This window comes from Periplaneta americana, chromosome 1 (genome assembly GCF_040183065.1).
Source record: "Periplaneta americana isolate PAMFEO1 chromosome 1, P.americana_PAMFEO1_priV1, whole genome shotgun sequence".
NCBI classification, from domain to species: Eukaryota; Metazoa; Arthropoda; class Insecta; order Blattodea; family Blattidae; genus Periplaneta; species Periplaneta americana.
In genome coordinates, this window is record NC_091117.1 from 222282184 (window position 1) to 222302352 (window position 20169).

Genomic DNA, 20169 nt, shown 5'->3' on the forward strand with positions numbered 1-20169 from the left:
CCCGTCCCGTGATCACTTTGATCACATTTCCGTCCCCCTCGCGTATGTGGTACCTAAGAGGTTACGTCCATTTTCGGCTTTCCCCTTCAAAATTTTCTAGAGCTCCTTCAGTGGAGCAGCGTAACCCGGAGTGAGACTAGTGGCCAACAGGCTTGGAGCTCACATATTTAGTTTCTTACAGCCCCTAACCCCTTGCAAGGACGCGTTTTGCGTACCTTTTAAATTTGTCCTCCCAAGTCTCCTCTCTTTTTCGATTTTTCGAACAGAGAGGTGTATTATGATAATAAATGATCGAAACAATTTTAGTTTCGTCCTAAGGCGCAATTCACACAGAGAGGACGTAGACAGGACGTGGCTAGGACGTCGGGCGGAGACACGACGCGAACATGACGTGAGCAAAGCATACTGAAGAGTCAAAAAATCTTGCGACACTTGCGCGTCACACAGCTTTCGTAATGTCTTCTTCAGACGATGAGGATGCCCTGGCTCTCGTACAATTTGGTAATATTAAAAAACACTGATAAGATTTTGTGTGCACCCTTAGTGGTTTGAAAAAAGGAAGAATGTATGCCATATCTTATTTAATTCGTTTTATTTGGCCCGGGTTCGAATGCCGGTCGGGGCAAGTTATCTGGTTTAGTTTATTTCCGGTGTTTTCCCTCAATACGAGCAAATGTTGGGTAACTTTCGGTGTTGGACCCCGACATCATGTCACTAGCATTATCACCTTCATATCGTTCAGACGCTAAATAACCTGAGATGTTGATACAGCGTCGTAAAATAACCTAATAATTATTTATTTATGCAAGTTTATTTATTTATTTATTTATGCATTCATTCATTCATTCATTCATTCATTCATTCATTCATTCATTTATGTACTTATTTATGCATGCATTTATTTATTTTTTATTCTGGTAGAATTAAGGCCATGGGACCTTCTTTTCCACACTACCAGAAGTGAAATACAGCCTATACATTGAAACAATAAAACGTAGTAATATTTATATATAAAATCGTTACCATTCACATTAAGGAGCTTACATACTGTATAATAAAATATTGACTAAATATGATACATAATTATTTACAATTTATATCCTATTGCCACTTTATAATAGGCCTAAATGACAATTTATACAAATACAGAGAATAACCTATTAAATTCGGCTAACACTCACAAATCAATTCCATGTAAAAGTACGTAATTTTAATTCTTAATTTAAATTGATTAACTGTTCGGCAATCCCTGACATGACGAGGTAAAGAGTTCCATAGGTGACAAACTGGCATGGAGAAAGAGATGAATAGAAAGAGGTACGGTGACGAGGAATAGATAATAAAGTCTTATGTTGATTCCGCAACGTTGTAAGATATTCAAAGCGAGTTCTCAGATATTTTGGAGTAGAAGATGTGATGAAAGAATTGAACATGTATCCAGACCGTTTCCAGAATTTTGATTAATGTCTCAACATATTAATGGTTAGAGCGTCTCGCCGCGAAACCAGGTGGCCCGGGTTCGATTCCCGGTCGGGGAAATTTACGTGGTTGAGGTTTTTTACGGGATTTTCCCTTAACCCAATATAAACAAATGCTGGGTAACTATCGGTGCTGGACTCCTGACTCATTTCACCGGTATTATCACCTTCATCTCATTCAGACGCTAAATAACCTAAAAAAGTATAAAGCGTCGTAAAATAACCTACGAAAATAAAAAATAAAATATACAATATTACACCATCTCTTCACAAATTGAATATCAAATTCAAAATCGGCGCGAATTTTCTTTCACAGTCAGACGCCACGTGTCGTTTTCAAGGGCCACTCGTGACTTGAAAAAGACGAAGCGCTGACTTCGAAGTGGCGTGCCCCCATCCCGTCTTCTCTGTGTGTATTGATGCATTTGTTTACATGGGAGAGACTCGAAAAGTCATCATGTCTCCGCCCCATGTCCGAGCCACGTCTTCTCTGTGTGAATTGCGCCTTAGACAACGCTGGAAAAGTTATTACCTGAGAGAGGCAGATATACTTCGGCCCAGGTACCTTGAACAGCTCGCGTGTTCGAGAAAATGAGAAATGTAAACTTAACACATACAATTGCCTTTAAAGCCGGATCGGGAAATTTGATTTATTGTATGTAAGTTTACCGCTTACCACTTTAAAAATGAAAGTACAGTAACAATGTTTTCTGTTAAAACATAACAGTCAGTGTTAATGAAAAACAATTGCTATCATAATGATGTTTTCTACTTATTTTGAGCGTATTATTTCTCTTCATCTCAAGTGTTCAATGAAAGATTCTGTTTTGAGAATATTGTCTTTTACAATCCTTCCATTAAGAGCAGGTTCACTGACGCGATTTAATATAGTGTAAGCGTCCGTTTGTGGGTCATGTAATATCTTTATAATTTATATAGGCCTACCTTACTGTTTACCATTTAAAGAATGACATTTTACTTTCCATACTATTATTTTCGGCTTCAAATAACCTGTTCATCGTTGAAGTAAAAACATTTGCCTTCTAAAGATCTATTTCCGGTGCTACTTAACCTGTTTACCATTGAAATAAATACATTTGTCTTCCAAAGTTATATTTTCGCTTTAATTTAATCTGATTACCATTTAAAGAATGACATTTGCCTTTCAAAATATTATTTTCGGCTCCAAATAACCTGTTCATCGTTGAAATAAAAACATCAGCCTTCTAGCGATCTATTTCCGGTGCTACTTAATATGTTCAACATTTTAAGATAAAGATATTTTTCTTCCAAAGTTTTATTTTCAGTTCCATTGAACCTGTTTATACTTGAAAGAAATACATTTGGGTTCCAAAGTTTTATATCTAATATCTTTTAGTCTTTATAGAATTTAAAAAATTGCATTTGCCTACCAAAGTATTATTTTGTGCGAGATCGAGCTTATTTGCTTGTTTTCCACACAGAACCAATACGCGGTAAGTGTGAAATACCACATTCAGTATTCCCAACGTAACACACATAACAATTTCCCTCTTCTTACCGCTTAAGCGCGACATTCATTTTACTGCTTTAGGCTTTTAACATATTATTTTTAGAGACGTTTAACATAGTAATAATTATAAATTGGAAACTTACCACTGCAATTTCACCTAAATTGCAATGTTAATTATTGTTTTTAAATATTTGCAAAAATTAAGTAAAGTCTACTACTCCACGAAACTTATTGCATTCCTGATACAAGTAACATTAAGGAAGCCGTGAAAAAATCAACAAGATTCCAGATGCCGATGTTATTACTGCAATATGTTGTATAAATAATATTGTTAAAATATTAAAATGAAAAATAAATCATTACATAACCTTACCGTTTGTTTTAAGTTCGCATTTATAGACTGGGGGGAAAAAAGACAGACGTATATCACGGCCTGCTGGAGTATAGTAAACACAGAAAACATTTTACAGCAACAATGTTGAAGAAAGATATTTTGGTTTTCCGAAGTTGCCGTCATTAAACAGAAACCAAGATGGAGATTTCATTGCAACTAATTAGAAATTCGGCTTTCAGGTATGTAATAAACGATCTTCGCACAAAATAATGTACGATACACGAGCGGTATGTTTGTTTTCATGTTCTCGGAAATTAAAAAAGCTCAACTACGTTTCGCTTTTTCAATCTTTTCCTCGACCATGAAAACGTCAACATACCGCTCTTGTAACGTATATTACTATTCTGTTGCAAACAATCTTTGCATCATTCAAAGAAAAGTATTTGGTTTCTAAAAATCTATTTCTGGTGCCATCTAACCTGTTCAACATTACTTACTTACTTACTTACTTACTTACTGGCTTTTAAGGAACCCGGAGGTTCATTGCCGAACTCACATAAGCTCGCCATTGGTCCCTATCCTGAGCAAGATTAATCCAGTCTCTTCCCTCAAATCCATTTTAATATTATGCCATGCCATGGTGATAGGGACCCACAATACATGGGATAAATAATAATAATAATAATAACTTAATAATAATGAACCGTTAGCATAAATTTTCAATAATTATATATGACTTACTAAATAATTCATGGTTGGCGAATTAAAATTTAATTCGTCATTATCTTACGTGACTCGAAATTATTTTGCTTGAAATTGCTGCGTAATTTAAATATATCGCTGAAGGGTAGGAGAAAAGGACGAAGATAGCAAATAAATGGGAAAAAAGGTGGAGGAGATAGGGCACTATGTATAGATCGAAGAAGGAACCACTTGGAAAGATCACAAGAAGAAGGTGAAATGAAGTACTAGTGGAGAACTAAGCTTCTTAATTAACTTACAGCACAATACAGAAGAGAAGAAACTTAAAAGCCTACGTTGAAAGATTGACTGAAGACCTATTCTGGAATTAATAAGAAATTAAAATTCTGCGGAAGAAGAAATATTAACAGAAATAAAAAGACTTTGATGTCAAAATTACATTAGACATCAAAAAACAATGAAAAAACTAATCCTTGCAGATGATGATGATGATGATATGTCTGTAAATTTCATTGTTCTCCTAATGTATGTTTGCTTTTGTTTTATTTTAATTTATAGAAGATTGTAATGCGAAGCATGGCGGAGTATATTTAAAAGATTAATGGCCGGTTTTTCCAAGTATTGTTAGAAAATTTAACGACTGTTAAACTCTAAACAGTTTGTTAATTAATAAAATTGTATGTTTTCAACACCAGTTTGGTTTAACAGATTGTTAACAGTTTGTTAATTTTAAATGTAGGATTTTGGGCAGTTAACTCGTTTAACAGTTAGTTAAATATGGCCGATGTTTCCACAGTTGTTCGAACAAAAGTTGCGAAATTAATATTTTCTGCTCTCTGTAGGGAATGTTTAGCATATGACTGGTAATATAACATTTAAAAAATACTTTGGACTGTTTAAATACATCAGTGTTATTTTATTTCTTTCGTATTTCGTATCCATAATAGCAATGAGGAAATATAACCTTACTTTGTAATTATTACACTTCGTGGAATTGCCACGAGTATTGTAAGGTTTACTATGCACACAGTATAGACTGTATGAGAAGGGGATGTGCAACGGCTGGAATATGCCTCTGATGTAAACACTGAGCAGTATACTGCGGTTACAATAAAACCTGTATCCTGCATTCAAGAAATATAATGAATGATCATTGAAGTAGGAAATGTCTAAACATGTAAATACACAATTATTTTGTAGTGAGATATATTAACTCTTAAAATTTAATGTAAGATACATTATTCTTAATATGTGCATTGCAGTGAAGAGTTACGTACATATTGAGCGACTGCAAAGTGAACCTCCTCCGATGGTCACTCAAATAGTTTTTATATTGGGAAAATGTACGTTCAACATCATACGATGTAGTAGGTGCATATTTGAAGAACGGAACACCAACTTCAGACGTCTTGTCGTGACCTGATAGCACATCATTTATAATACGAAATTGTGAATAGGAGAATTTTTAGCAATAATGTTTCCCAACTTACATTTCACTTTTTCTGAAATTAGTGAATTGTTATTTTGGATAACGGTTTGTGATACGTTATACACTATATTAAGGGCTTCTGAGAGTTGTAGTTTAGACGATTCTAACAGGGTGATGATTTTAGACACGATTTTAAAATTAGAATCAATGAACAGAATATCTTCCAATAGCTGTTCAGAAGGCAACGATTTTACAGCTGCAACAGCGGAACTATTTGTGCTATCCAATGCATAAATTATCTCCATTATTTTGCCGTAATATTCTGCATAATAATTAACAGCATCCAACCACGTTTTCCAAAGAGTCAAGACTGGCTGCGGGGTAAGGGTATTCCAGGGGCAAGTGTTTGGAACAGCAACACTCTCATTGTAGTATGTTTGATTGAATTCTTGTCTGCACTGAACAAATGTTAAGCTTTGACTATTCCAACCACAGTAATTCAAAAACAAGTGCTTACATAGGTATACATTAGCTGTAGCTGCTCCATCTATTTGGACCGGTCACAACTCTTAACATGAACTGCTTATACTACGAGACCGGGACGTCGCTCACCTCTTCTATACTACCGTACATCGGCAACCTGATTGCATGCTGCGTGTGGCAATTCAACGAAGTCTAGTAATTATTATTCAGCACGTCACCTACAACTTTCATTTGTCAACTGTTTGTTTATGGAGCGTGGCCTACTATAACAGGTTGTCATTTTATGCAAGTTTCATGACTCACTCTATAATATAGAATTTAAAGACTAATTTTAGCCAATCAAAAATTGTCTTACATGTGTAGAATCATTACCAACTGCTGTTGAGTAGTTAAAATAGTGCTAACAGACGTTATAGTTAAGTGTTGGTTATCTTAAACAAAATTATGTTGAACAAATGGAAAATACATTAACAAAGCGTTAAAAATAAACAGACTGTTAATTTAACATCCGTTAAGGGGACACTCAACTATATTTTGGAACTTTTTTCCTATTTGACCAATCTTTTTCAAATTTGGAGAACAAGTTTAATATACACATGGAGAGTAACATGCAAAATCTCAGCTCATTAGATCCAATACTTTTCAAAATAAAAAATATTTCAATTTTTAATTAATCATTAATTGAAATATCAATTTAATTATATTTTTTTTTGGCTTTGTGCATTTGACTGTGACTTCTCAATGAATAGGGGAAGAATTCTGCGTAGAGATTTAGTTTTGTCACGTAAATTAGTGTAGATATTTAATTTTTCATTTCTATGACACTTTTTCTCCAATTTTTAAGTTGAATGTCCCCTTAAGCAAAAGTAAACATTACTTGGACAAACTGGCCATAAGCCCCGGTTTCTTCAACCTTTGTTAAAATGCACGTAACATAGCGTTAAGTAACTGTAAGTTAAAAGTATAAATTGCTGTTAAAAATATTGCGTTTCTTCAACTTTACCTTTCACATTTTAACATTCTATTTGTTAACACTCTGTTAGTACTAGAGATTCTATAATTTAACCATAACCTATAACCAAGTATAGGCTTAATTCTGTTTTCTGAACTCTGACAGTTGCGATTCTCGCTTGTTTCTGTTGTTTGATTCAGAGAGGATAGAAGTATTTCTAATCTCTCAGGTCTGGCTTGGCTTATGCTTCTTTCCATCGCATCGTCTGTGTCGCAGTAGCGTGGAGCGGCGTATTGCCGTGTTGGTATTGCTGCTGTGAAATGAAAAACACTTGAAGAAAAAGAAATCATGGGTCTAATTTCTCTTCCTTCGAGAGAAGCCTTCTGCTCGAAACAATTTCGTAGTATAAACAATTATTGAGAATAAATAAACAAACGGATCTAAGTTGAAAGCGAAAAGTGAGGCTTGGCAGAAAATAGCCTATACCTTTGTATGAACTTCTGGTCTGTCAAATACAGAAATCATCCGCTCTGTTTATATATTCATAGATATCATTTACTAAATAATCTATACTAATAATAAATCTGTAGCCGAAATTTTTCTGGTAAGTTTCGATTTTCCAAAAATAATTGGTCCTATCATATATAATTAACCACCCTGAAACCGAAAATCGCTTTTTTAAATTTTTGTTTGTATGTCTGTCTGTATGTTTGTTACCTTTTCACGCGATAATGGATAAACGGATTTCGATGAAAATTGGAATATAAATTAAGTTCGTTGTAACTTAGATTTTAGGCTATATGGCATTCAAACTACATTATTTAAAAGTTGGGTTATAAGGGGGCCTGAATTAAATAAATCGAAATATCTCGCTTATTATTGATTTTTGTGAAAAATGTTACATAACAAACGTTTCTTTAAAAATATTTTTCGATAAGTTTTATTCCTTGAAAAATTTTGATAGGACTGATATTTAATGAGATAAATGAGTTTCAAAATTAAAATAACTGCCATCTAAGGCCGTATAATGAAATAAACAAATGACTTCATCTATAAGGGGCCTTGGACAGAAACAATCGAAAGCTATGAAAGATAGCCTACAGAGAATGTTTCTGTGTTTGTATGAAGTAATATCGGAAGCTAAATTAACCTATTTGTATAATTAATTATTATTTCACCTTTGGAATGTGTAGTTTCTCTAGATGGACATAATGCTATAATGTTATTACAGTAACTTCTGACATAATATAATGTAATATAATATAATATAATATAATATAATATAATATAATATAATATAATATAATATAATATAATGTAATATATGTAATGTAATATTATATAATATAATTTAAGTTAGTTGAATGGTTCAGAACCATAGTGGGCCAAGCGCCATTTACTGAATACGTAGACAACAAGGGTTAAAATTAAGTTATTACCATAATTTAATGGAAACCTATAACAAGTAAAATAAAGTATACACATTAAATCTAAATGATGTCAATGTTCATTAAACTATGGTTGCATGTAATAAAAATTAAGAAACATGTTAAAGGAATTGTCATTGCACCAAATGAGTGTCTCTGGACCAAAATGATCGCATTTTAATTATTTGGATGCAATTTAAATTAAGTAACATATTAAACGATTTATCCTTCTATCAAACACGAATGTTCCCTGGATCGAATGTCCTATTTTAATTATGTAATTACTTTATATTTATTTCTAACGGGTGCAGCGGAGCGCACGGGTACGGCTAGGCAAGATATAAAATTTAGCATCTAACGCACCAGCCATATTGGATACTTCTATGCTAACAGAGAGTTAAATGATTTAATGCATGAAATTGAGCAGTTAAATTAACATAGGTTTTAACAGCCTGTTGGTACTAACAGTAGTTGAAGAAATGCTTCAACTGTTAAGTTTACAGTTAAAATGGAATAACACACTGTTACAATTTAACAGAGGTTGAAGAAACCGGGCTTAAATATTATTTAGTCGGCGTATATTAAATACGGTAGTAGAATAAAATCAAACTGAGGGATTTGGTTATGGCTGTGGTATGTTCCGTGTAACGTATTTGAAGTGATCTTACAGTCTGTCCAATATAGAAGTCATTGCAACTCTATGTAAAATGTAAGAATTGTTTATATATTGTCGCGATATTACTTCCTAAGTTAAAGCGACATAAAATAAATAAATTTTAAAAAATCCATATTATTTTACAGTATATAGGGAGACTCGTCTAATTTGGCAGTATTTTGTATTTTGACACAGTTTGTAGTTACATATTCTGAAATGAAATATTCCTCTATTATGGAATGTGTTTAAACATTAAATCCCAAATAACCTTTCAAAGAAAATTCTACAAATCTAAATTACTTTACACATAACACACTAATAAATAACAAGTGAAATGTTTCCAGACTTGGTACTTCATCAGGATAATTCGTGAAGAGCAAGAAACCTGACATGCTAGAGAGTGCGGAAGTCGGAGTTTTGTCGAGGACAGCAAATTCCGATCGTGAAGCATGCGGCTGAACGACCCCGGCCCGGTGGAGAGGCGAAGATAGAGGAATGACCGTGAGGAGTTGCACGAACGTATGGAAGAAATCTGTAGTGACGTCACCACAAGGTCACATCAAGAGTGTAATCTGTCAAACGAATAGGAGCGGTAATGTAGACGTGTGTGGTGTCAGCGAGAGAAATGTAGGCAACGTGAGACCACAGCTGGGAAAGGTTAATGTGCAAAAGAAAGTCGATAAGGATAAGGCGGAGAGCAGCAAGGATAAACCAGCATATAATCTAAGGAAATGGTGTGTCAGTGGAATGAAGGATTAATTAAGGGTGCAGTGAATATGGGTGAATAGTGTTTTAGTATGAGAAGGGTCATGATGAGTAATTTAATTAGTAGGAATGAGTAGGACGTACTGTAAATATAGGAAGAGTAGAGGAGCTAAAAGTAGGACTAGACTAGATAGGTATCAGTAGGACAAAAAAAAGTAATATAGATAGATGTGAAGCAAATAATAGAGGGTAGGCTTAGTTATAGTACAGTAAATGATTGTAGTGATATGTTAAATAAGTTGGTCTGTGAAAATGATGAATAGAAAAAGTAATTGTTACGTTGTTATTAGGAATAGGAAATAGTAGAAGGTAGGAGTAGAGGGAAAGAAGGAATATTTAATAAACGCAGAAATATAGGAAGTGTGGTGAACGAACATGAAAGACTTAGTGGGTGAACATTAAATGATGAAGAGATGTCGGTCATTAACATCGAGTATTGTACAAGTTGTAAATAGTATATGGAAGGGACTGCTGGCCCGAATACTATATAAGTGAAGGGCCAGCAGGACCAAAAGTTTGAGTGAGAATAAACCATACCATACCATACCATCAGGATAATTTGGCAATAGTACAGGGGTAATTTGGCAATGCGATTAAAAAATAAATTTTTAAAAATAAAACAGTGGTACAAGGTTTATAAGACTTCATTTACTGGGACAAGAAATCACTAAATATCATAAACACAAAACAAATCCAAGAAAAAAATTGAATGGATTTTTCCGACCACTCTTATTAATTATATTGAAGGGTTGTCTCCTAACTTCTGTTGTCGATAGCCCAAACCCAAGTTCTTGCATTTTGATGACATATGTCACCAGTTTTTGCTCTTCCTCAACGGTTAGAGCTAGGGAGTCTTCCTTTCTTGGGAATGACAGCGTATCAACGGGTCCTGAGGATGCATACAAAAACCTCTTTAAGTTGTTAAAGGGCACATTGTACTTCTTAGAAGCCCTATAAGTCGACCATCTAACTTTCAAAACACTCCCAACCGCAGCCCGCAAATCATCTTTGGAATATTTTTCAGGATAATGTCCCTTGGCATATCTGCAACACGCCATACAGTGCTGCATTGAAGTCTGTAAAAATCCCTCATACGTCCCTGCTCTTAAATTTTACCATCGAGTACATAACACATTCTTGTCAAAGAGAGCAGCAATATATCACTATAAAGGAAAATGGCTAATTCACACTACCCTGGAGAAGACATTTTTTTCTAAGAAGAACATAAAACGAACTAAGGCCTGATGAGTTATTAACAGAAGATATTAATTATATAAATGTCTTACCTTATAATGTGGAATCTCAGCTTTTGATATGTAATGCACAAACAAACGTAGGTAGTGAAGAACACTTTCTTTCCGTCTTTGTATACACACGTCCACACAACCACCACGTCAACAGGAAGTATTCAACACTTCTTTCTATTAGTAACAATATGTGCCATTATAATGCTCGGATTCGAATGAAACAAAAACTAAAAATACACTCAGATGTTGCACTCTATGATCGTGTCATTGAACTTCTTAAAACTTTGGAGGTAATTTGGCAATAGAAGAAATACAAGAATATTGCCAAATTTGCCGAGTTTCCCCTACATTATGATATTTGAGAGGTTGACTAGTATTTCTTTGTTTTTTTTTTTTGCAATTTGAAGACGATATCTGACTCGAAATATCGTATTCCTCTTTAAACTATGAGATAACAATAGTGAATTTTTATGTTACGTGTTACTAAGTTGCTATGCCATTGTAGGGCGTTTTTACTATTCTAGTAAAGGGGAGGAGTTAGAAATTATAGACATAAAAACTCTTTTGAGAGCATCCCAAGTTCTGTCCTCTATTTTCCGAGGATAAGCACTTCAAAGGCTCACATATATTCCGAGTTCTGTATGAATATTTTAAACCGTACCGCTTTAGGAAATGTGCTATATAAAACGAAGCATTTTATTTTAACCATTTACATCTTCTTTCCTAAGCAGGTTTTGCATAATATTTCAGTACCTCAGTTACATATTTATACTTTTATTTATTCGAGAACCTCTCAGTAGTAAAGTTCAGTGTGCAATTTCTCCTATACAGTAATATCCTCGACTGAGTTGGACACCCTCGTCTATTCAGAGTCCAATTGATTTTTGATAATCTTCAAAGTTTCTGACTGCTAAAATTATAACTACTTGTCTCAGAGTGAACTAGTTCACGTTGTCCAATCAAGATTTTTTCCGACCAGTACTTGAAAATTTGCCAACAATGAAAATTAATAGAAAATATGGAATTATAACAGAATATCACAATTGAAGTTTTTTTAAAGAACCACAGTCCAAAAAAAAATGCAAATTTCGATATGGCTTACCCTTCTGTGATGGCACTAACTGAGGATTTCGTTTCATCTATAAAATTTCAGTTCTGGTTAGTTCTGTACTTTAAGGGGAGAGGATGGTATTTTTTAGTGAAAAATGAGTAAATTTTCAAAAAAAAATTCTTTAAACTACTCTGTGATATATGTGGGATGCATAGCATAACATATTGTGGGTATTTGTGCCCTTATCGGATGTTGAGTCACTATTTGTAAACTTCCTGTGTTATGGATTTTTAAATCACTCGCCCACTTTTATTGTTGTTTCCGGTAAATTAAATTTTCAATTTTTTTTTCTTTAAAATACCCTTTTATATGTGTGGAATGCATTGCATAACATTTTGTGGGTATTTGTGCCCTTATCGGATGTTGAGACGTCATTTTTAAACTTCCTGCGCTATGGATTTTTAAATCACTCGCCCCCTTTTATCGGTTTCCAGTAACTTCATTTTTTTTGCTACATTGCCAGACAAAAATGGATATAATTTCTGAACTATTAAAGATACAGGCATGAAATTTAGAACACACATTCTTTAGACTATTAGGAAACTTTTCTCTATAACAGAATTTTGTTAGTTGATCTCATTTTAAAAATACGTCAGTTTGATTGCAAGAAAGGAAATCAGAAAATTGTTATTAAATTTTAATTGTTTATTTTAAAAATGTAGGGACCAATATCAAAATTCTGTTACAGACAATTTGTAGAACATACTTTTGCAAATACATTGCAAAAAACCGTTTGAATCTATCTTTAAAAACGGTTTAGATATATCGGTTTTAGTACAATCCTGCATTAATGTTTTTTTTTTTCAAATTTGGGCTCCCAAATAATTTCTTTTTAAATATTTATATCTGGTTGAGTTGCTACAGCTATGAACTCTCTTCATACAAAAAAATTAATATTTTACACCAAATAGGAAAAAAGTTTTGAAAATACCATCCTCTCCCCATAAAATTTTTACATAGATTACTATAACTACCTTGAACAATGGATATAGTGTACATTATAGAGCTATGGACATTATGACTCTGGACATCAGAGTGAAGTGGACATTATAGAACTATGGACATTTTGACTCTGGACGATTTAACATGGACATTTTGAACGTGGACATTATTCCATGGACATTTTGACGTATGGACATTATAATCCTGAACTTCATGTCTGGTAACCGTAGCCATTGTTGTAGGGTGAATTATTAAGAATAAAAGTCATGTTGTTGACAGGTGTGGTGGCTAAAGCAGAAATAAAACGTTACAATATATTATTATTGATATCTACTCCGTGTCTGGAATCTGTAGAGACGAAACAAGTCTTCTTCGCAAGTGGTGAATGGAGAGGCTAGTCCAATGTCCGCTCTGGGGGTAAGGCATTCCTTGAAGGGAGCGATGCCACACTACCTATGTATCACCTTCTGCCACCGTTTCTTACCCCTTAGCTGCCCGCAACACACTCCTGCACTGCCAGACTCCACCCATTCGCTGCTCTCCGTGTCCACCGAAATGCGACGACTAAAGGCTGGTTCAAAATAAACCGGGAACGAGAACCAGAATGAAAACGAGAAGCAGAGGACGTGAATATGAAAATTTTTTATTCACAATAAACCGAGAACGTAGACGACTATGCATATCGATATGTATGTCAATAACAACGAGTTAGAAAGAGAAGAATACTCTCTTTCTAACTCGTTGGTCAATAACGATATGTAAAGTCGATATTGCGCATTCTGATGTTATTTGTGTATAATTGACCAATGGCGTTCTCTCATGAGTACAAGGCATCCAACATAAACACAGGTTAACCATCTTCGAAATTTCAATTGAAACATTTCATTAGGTACGGTACTATAAATATGCCCATGCATCTTTATTATCACAACCTATTTTAAGTCTACCATAACGTAAAATGATTAGAGAAGAAACATTTGTAATAGAACAAAAATGAACACAACAGTAGCTATTGAATTGAAGCATGAATATGTAATGTGTAATACAACCAATAGAGTAATAAAATAGGATTCGCTTCTGATCGGTGTTCAAAGATGCAGCTATTGAAAGCCACGCATTCTCCTTCATTTTCTCATCTTTATACGAGGCGTAAACGTGAGGATTTTCCTCAACGCTCAATATTAAAATCTCATCAAATAAAACTTGCTCCATGATACACAGCACAGAACAAAATAATGCATAGGTTATGTCACGGTCTTCTTGCTACAAAATATATGACGACAAAATAGCTTTTAGATGGCAATAGAATGAATCTAGTGGGCTGTGATCGGAAACGTGAACGCCAAAGTTGAAACTTGGCCAACTCTCCGTTCCCGATCCCGGGCTCCGACAAGCTTTTCGTTAATTGTGAATGCTCACATTTAAATGTATACATTTTAATAATTTTATCGTTTTCGTTTTCGTTCCGATTCTCGTTTCCGGTTTATTGTGAACCAGCCTTAACAGACACGAAGTGTAGTGGCACAGAAACGAAATGTTGAGTTAGTGTAATGGAGTGATGTTATGCATTGGCTGTTTTAATCAGTGCTGTAATTATCTTGTGTTGCAGTGGACACATACAACGGCAGTCTACTGCACTTCTGGCGCCTGGATCGTAGGCAGATGGGCGCCTTTCTGTGCATTGCCTCCAACGATGTGCCCCCCGCCGTCAGCAAGAGGATCATCCTCAACGTCAACTGTGAGTCAAGCTCCAGGAACTTTAACCTAATCCAAGATATTTATAATTTTGATACCTGATTATTAAACTATATCTGACCCCGGGGAATAATCATAAAAGAATTACTGAAAGCCCATCGAGAATATAGGACGCCGAAATGATAATTTTTGACTGATTTTTTTTTTTTCAAGGGAAAAATTATTCAAGTCTGCATCACAGGGAGCTTTACCTGAAAGCTAGATTTTAATTATTTTCCTGCTTCCTTTGTGCCATCTGCCATATTTTCCTAAGCACCTTATTCTCAAATACCCTTAACCTCTGTTCCTTTCTCAAAGCGAGAGTCCAAGTTTCATAACGCCTTACACAATTTTCATTTTTCTCCATCCAGCTTTATGCTTTGACGATTACAGTACTCACTGCAAGGGCACGTTACTTGTCAGATAAGTTTTAGTACTCTCGGCTCCACAAGTAAAGAACCCTGGCCTCACACCACTTCTATACAGATGACAGTGATTGACAGGCCAGTTAGGGGAAGCTGTTGCCACGTTTGCTCTTGGCTGGACTCTTTAAATGTATTTTCTTTTGCAACTGGTTGGATTCTTTCAAAAATGGAAAATTCACAACACAGCATTCTCGGCGGTCTCCTGGCGGTAACTTTGTCCACAGTTTCACTAATTGGGGGAGCGTGTCAGTCAGATTTATGGCTTCCTGAACCCAACCCTGCAACGAAGGTTCTTTACTTGTGAAACCAAGAGTACTGCTTTTTTTACACATGGGATGACCTTACAACAGCGAAGTATGAATAGGTCGAGTCGAGGTGGTCCCCGATTACTTGATTTGAATTGCACACATACACGGGCGTCTGTTGCAGTTCTGATTAGATTTTTGGATCTGGGGTCATCTAAAAATTTTAGTATAGACTACAACCCTCCCGCGAGCGCAGTTGAATTTCAACACCGCATTGGCTATGCCTTTCAATAATTAAGAAACAATTCTGAAATGCTTGAAAAAGTCCGGAACTGAATATCAAGAAGGGCGCAATATTGTTTACAGATGTAAGACAATATTTTGAACACCGTCTTTTACACCTTGTAGATTCACGGATATGGAATAAAGGTTAGCACGAGAGAACGTGAAACGAGCTTGTTTCGGGTTCAAATCCTTGTTGAGACAAGTTACATGGTTTTTTTTCCGGGGTTTTCCCTCAACCAATTTAAGCAGAATTGCTGGGTGACTTTCAGTGTTGGACCTCGGACTCATTTCGTCATAATTTTTCCAGATTCCAGACACAAAGTATACTGTGCTGTACTTATACATACTAGGTTCAAAAAGTTCCCGGAATTTGCTAGCATCATAGAAACAACGTACCTTAAACACTATTCTACAGCATTCCCTTCAAAATAGTTGCCTTCCGCAACAACACACTTTTGCCAACGCGTGTAGAGTTCCTGCAAGCAGGCCTGGAAGTCATTTTGTGAAACCCGTCTTAGTGCTCTCGTCGCGTTTGCGATAACCTCTTCAGCATTGAATCTCCGTCCTTTCAGATGACTTTTCAGACGGGAAAACAGAAAGTAATCAGGTGGTGAGAGATCAGGAGAGTATGGTGGGTGATCCAAAGCAGTTATGTTGTGCCTGGCAAGAAAATTCTTTACAATAATTGCGCGATGAGCAGGTGCATTGTCATGCATAAGGAACCAGTTGTTTTCTACCCACTTTTCTGGACGTTTCCTTCTCACTGCGTCCCAGAGGCGACGGAGGTTTTCTACGTACAATTCTTTCGTTACAGTACGACCTTCTGGAATGAACTCATGGTGCATGAGACCCTGAGAGTCGAAGAAAACTTCCAACATAACTTTGCTTTAAGTGTGCTTAAATGCGACAGGCTCATGTTAGTAGATTTACTGGCATGAAAAAGAACTCCTGCGGGACAAAATTCTGGCACATCGGCGATGCTGATATAACCTCTGCAGTTGCGAGCGTCGTTAAATGAAACATAACATTTAAAATAACTTTGCCTTTGGAAGTGTCCCTAGGAAATTTTTGCTTCCGAGGAGATGTTTTCGATTTCCACTCAGATGACTGTCGTTTAGGGACTGGGTCGTAAAAGTAGCACCAGTTTCATTTTGTTTAAGAAATCACCATCTTCATCAGCCATACTGATCATGTCCCCAGCAAAACACAGAACTTGATGTTTGTACTTTGCTCTGTGGACATAATTACAAAATGCGACGAACAAACAAAACACTATGATAAACAATTGCCTACAACTCAAAACCAATAATTGTCATTATCAACAAACTTTAAGGAAATGACATCATGAATGTTACCAACAAAACAAATGTATAATATCCCTTGTTATATATAAATACGAAAAATGGTAGTAAAATTCCGGGAACTTTTTGAATCTAGTAGTATAACAGCGCGAAAGTTCGGCTAGGAGTATCATTCACAGAACAGGAGTGGTAAGGACCATAGGCTATCAGGCTGCAGTGTAAGCCTTCGGGTCCCTGCTCCATATAAGAAAATACTTTGGAGAATGCAAAATTTTGCTTCATAAAATCAGCACACCTGCCGAACATTAAAATCTTTCAAATCCAAGTTAGAAAATTATCTTATGACGAGTTGCCAAACTAACTTACACCGTGTCCCAAAAGGTACTTTACAACTTTGATGTCTTGTAATTCGGTCTGTGATTGACATAGAGGAACAAACCATGGTTTATATGATTCACCAACTCTTGAAGTTTTTTTCTGTTTTTGTTTTGTTAATCCACTTCAACGTGCGCACCTCTGGTGGCGCGTACAACGTGAAGGCGAAATTCCAACTCTGTCCATACTCTCCTTTGCATATCGATGTCAACTGAGGCAATGGCAGCTCTTATTCTAGCCTTCAAATCATCAAGGTCAATCACACGAGTTCTATAGACTTTGTCTTTGACAAACCCCCACAAAAAGAAGTCCAGGGGTGTCAAGTCTGGGGATCTGGGAGGCCACGCAATTGGACCTCCCCTTCCGATCCAACGTGCGGGGAATGTGTTGTCCAGGGTCCGTCTCAATTCTAAAGCCCAATGTGGTGGTGCACCATCTTGTTGAAAGAAGACTGTTGGTTGAAGATCAAACAGCTGTGGTATCGCATACAGCTCCAACATGTCTTTGTAAGTTGTTGCATTAACCGTTTGTTCAGCAAAAAAGAATGGGCCTATAATGCGGTCAACCATCACACAACACCAGACATTGACTTTGGGACTGTCACGAATCACCTCCCTTACCATGTGGATTGGTTGAGCCCCAGATTCTTACATTATGTGTGTTGACCTTACCGCACACATGGAAAGTTGATTCATCCGAAAATGCCACTTTGTTCAGAAAATTGTTATCATCATCAATTCTTGAAAGAATATCCACAGCAAATTGCATACGCGAAGGTCTGTCATTCGGTTGCAGTGCCTGTATCAGCTGTAATCGATATGGATATAGACTTAGGCGCTTTCGGAGTACCCTGTATACTGTCGAGCGAGGGATCTGCAACTCTCGCGATGCCGTTCGAACAGACTTCTGCGGTGATCGCTGGAAAGACAGCCGTATTCGTCCAGTGTCTTCTTCACTTGTTCTTGGCCTGCCCGTATGGTGCTTAACATCCACACCTCCTGTCTGCATTAAGTTGTTGTACCACTTTCTTATGGATGGCCGAGAGGGTGGGTGTTTCCGGTATCGTGTTCTGAATCTCCTCTGCACCTGAATGTCTGATCTGGTTTCAATAAACCACTCCACGCACTGAGCTTTTTCTTGTACAGATGCCATTTTTTTGTTCAAATGTTCTTGTCACCTGGAAAAGAAATATCGGTCAGTCAGTCAGTGACATAACAAAACTTCAAGAGTTGGTGAATCATATAAACCATGGTTTGTTCCTCTATGTCAATTACAGACCGAATTACAACACATCAAAGTTGTAAAGTACCTTTTGGGACACGGTGTACTATTATGACAAGTGTTGTATTGCATGTTTCCACGTATTCACATTTTTTTATGTTATAGTGATATTTAACTTATTTTATATTTTGTTTTCATATTTTCCGATTATAATGTGAGTTGAGCTATATATAATCATAATTTTCCTTACTGTGTGTACCTAAAAATATTGTATTCATTGTATGCTTTGTACTGCACTATTTTATTAGGCCTACTACTACTACTATTATTATTATTATTATTATTATTATTATTATTATTATTATTATTATTATTATAAATAATTGTCTTATTTTTTTATACTTTGTATGCCTCATTTATTTTGACCTGCTGTTCACATTTTATTATGCTTATTCATTTCTTTCTGTATGTTATATATTATGTCTGATTTCTACTTACTTGTTGTTTACATTTTATTATTATTATCTTATTCAGTTTTGTGTGTAAAATTGTAGTGTACTTTGTAAATTTGTAGTGTTTTTTTGTAACGCTGTTTTACTCCTGGTTGAGTGTTAGAGAAGGCCGTATGTCCTTAACTCTGGCAGGTTAAATTATTATTATTATTATTATTATTATTATTATTATTATTATTATTATTATTATTATTATTATTACACCTTAAATTACCTTACCGTTAATGAAATCCGTTCTTAGCTAAGTACAGATTTTTGTTTTTTATTTGTTTCTACACTAGTACTACGGCGCCAAGGGCGTGAATGTTCAAGATGAAACGCGCATATGAGTATGAGTATGAACAAATAAGTCATTGGCGCGTCGTCACATAACTTTCGCAACTATATCACTAACGGTTGATTTGCGCATCGTTACGGATTGATTTAAAACAAGCGATTGGCGCGAGTCTAAAGTGAAATTTGGACACAGAATTTCAAAATGTCCAAGACTCTCACTCAAAAAGCCAAGACGAAAATGATGAAAGGGAATAAGGATAATAGAGGACATCGAGGCAAATCGATTGATGTGCCTGACATGCTAAACGTTGTAGAGATTATAGAGCACGTTATAAAACCGATTGTCAGAACGGACAAGAAGCGCACGGCGCGAGCGAGTGCAGTGTTTCGGCGTCTGTTGTGCCTGATATCGACACTAAAAGCCGTCGTGAAGTACAAGAGCAATCTTACGACACGATTCGTGAGCCTGAAAGTAAAGCGGAGTTCAAAATAAATCGTAGAACTTTATTTCGCCAGACCACATAGACGTATTCATACGTAAAACACTTGCGGCTGTATCAGATGAAGTCTAATCCCTTTTTTTTTCTGACTTATATCATTGTGTACATAGACCTACGTTCTACCCTCATATTATGAATCACCGTACACAATACGTTTTGTTGTGTTCCTAAATTGCTCAATTGAAAGAATTACATTTTATTCAAAGAATTACACAGCTTATCGTAAATTCCAACACAAAGCAATTTAGGGCTGAAATATGCCAACATAAATGGCCCTC

At 35.7% G+C, this 20169-nt stretch overlaps 1 protein-coding gene across 1 annotated transcript in view; it reads left to right on the plus strand.

Moving 5' to 3' along the window:
• The window catches only part of LOC138696342 (lachesin-like), a 731117-nt gene that overhangs the window by 406188 nt on the left and 304760 nt on the right, over positions 1 to 20169 (plus strand). The window contains exon 4 of the mRNA XM_069821191.1: positions 14627 to 14755. Within this exon, the coding sequence (XP_069677292.1) occupies positions 14627 to 14755 (129 nt within the window). The remainder of the gene's footprint in view (positions 1 to 14626; positions 14756 to 20169) is intronic.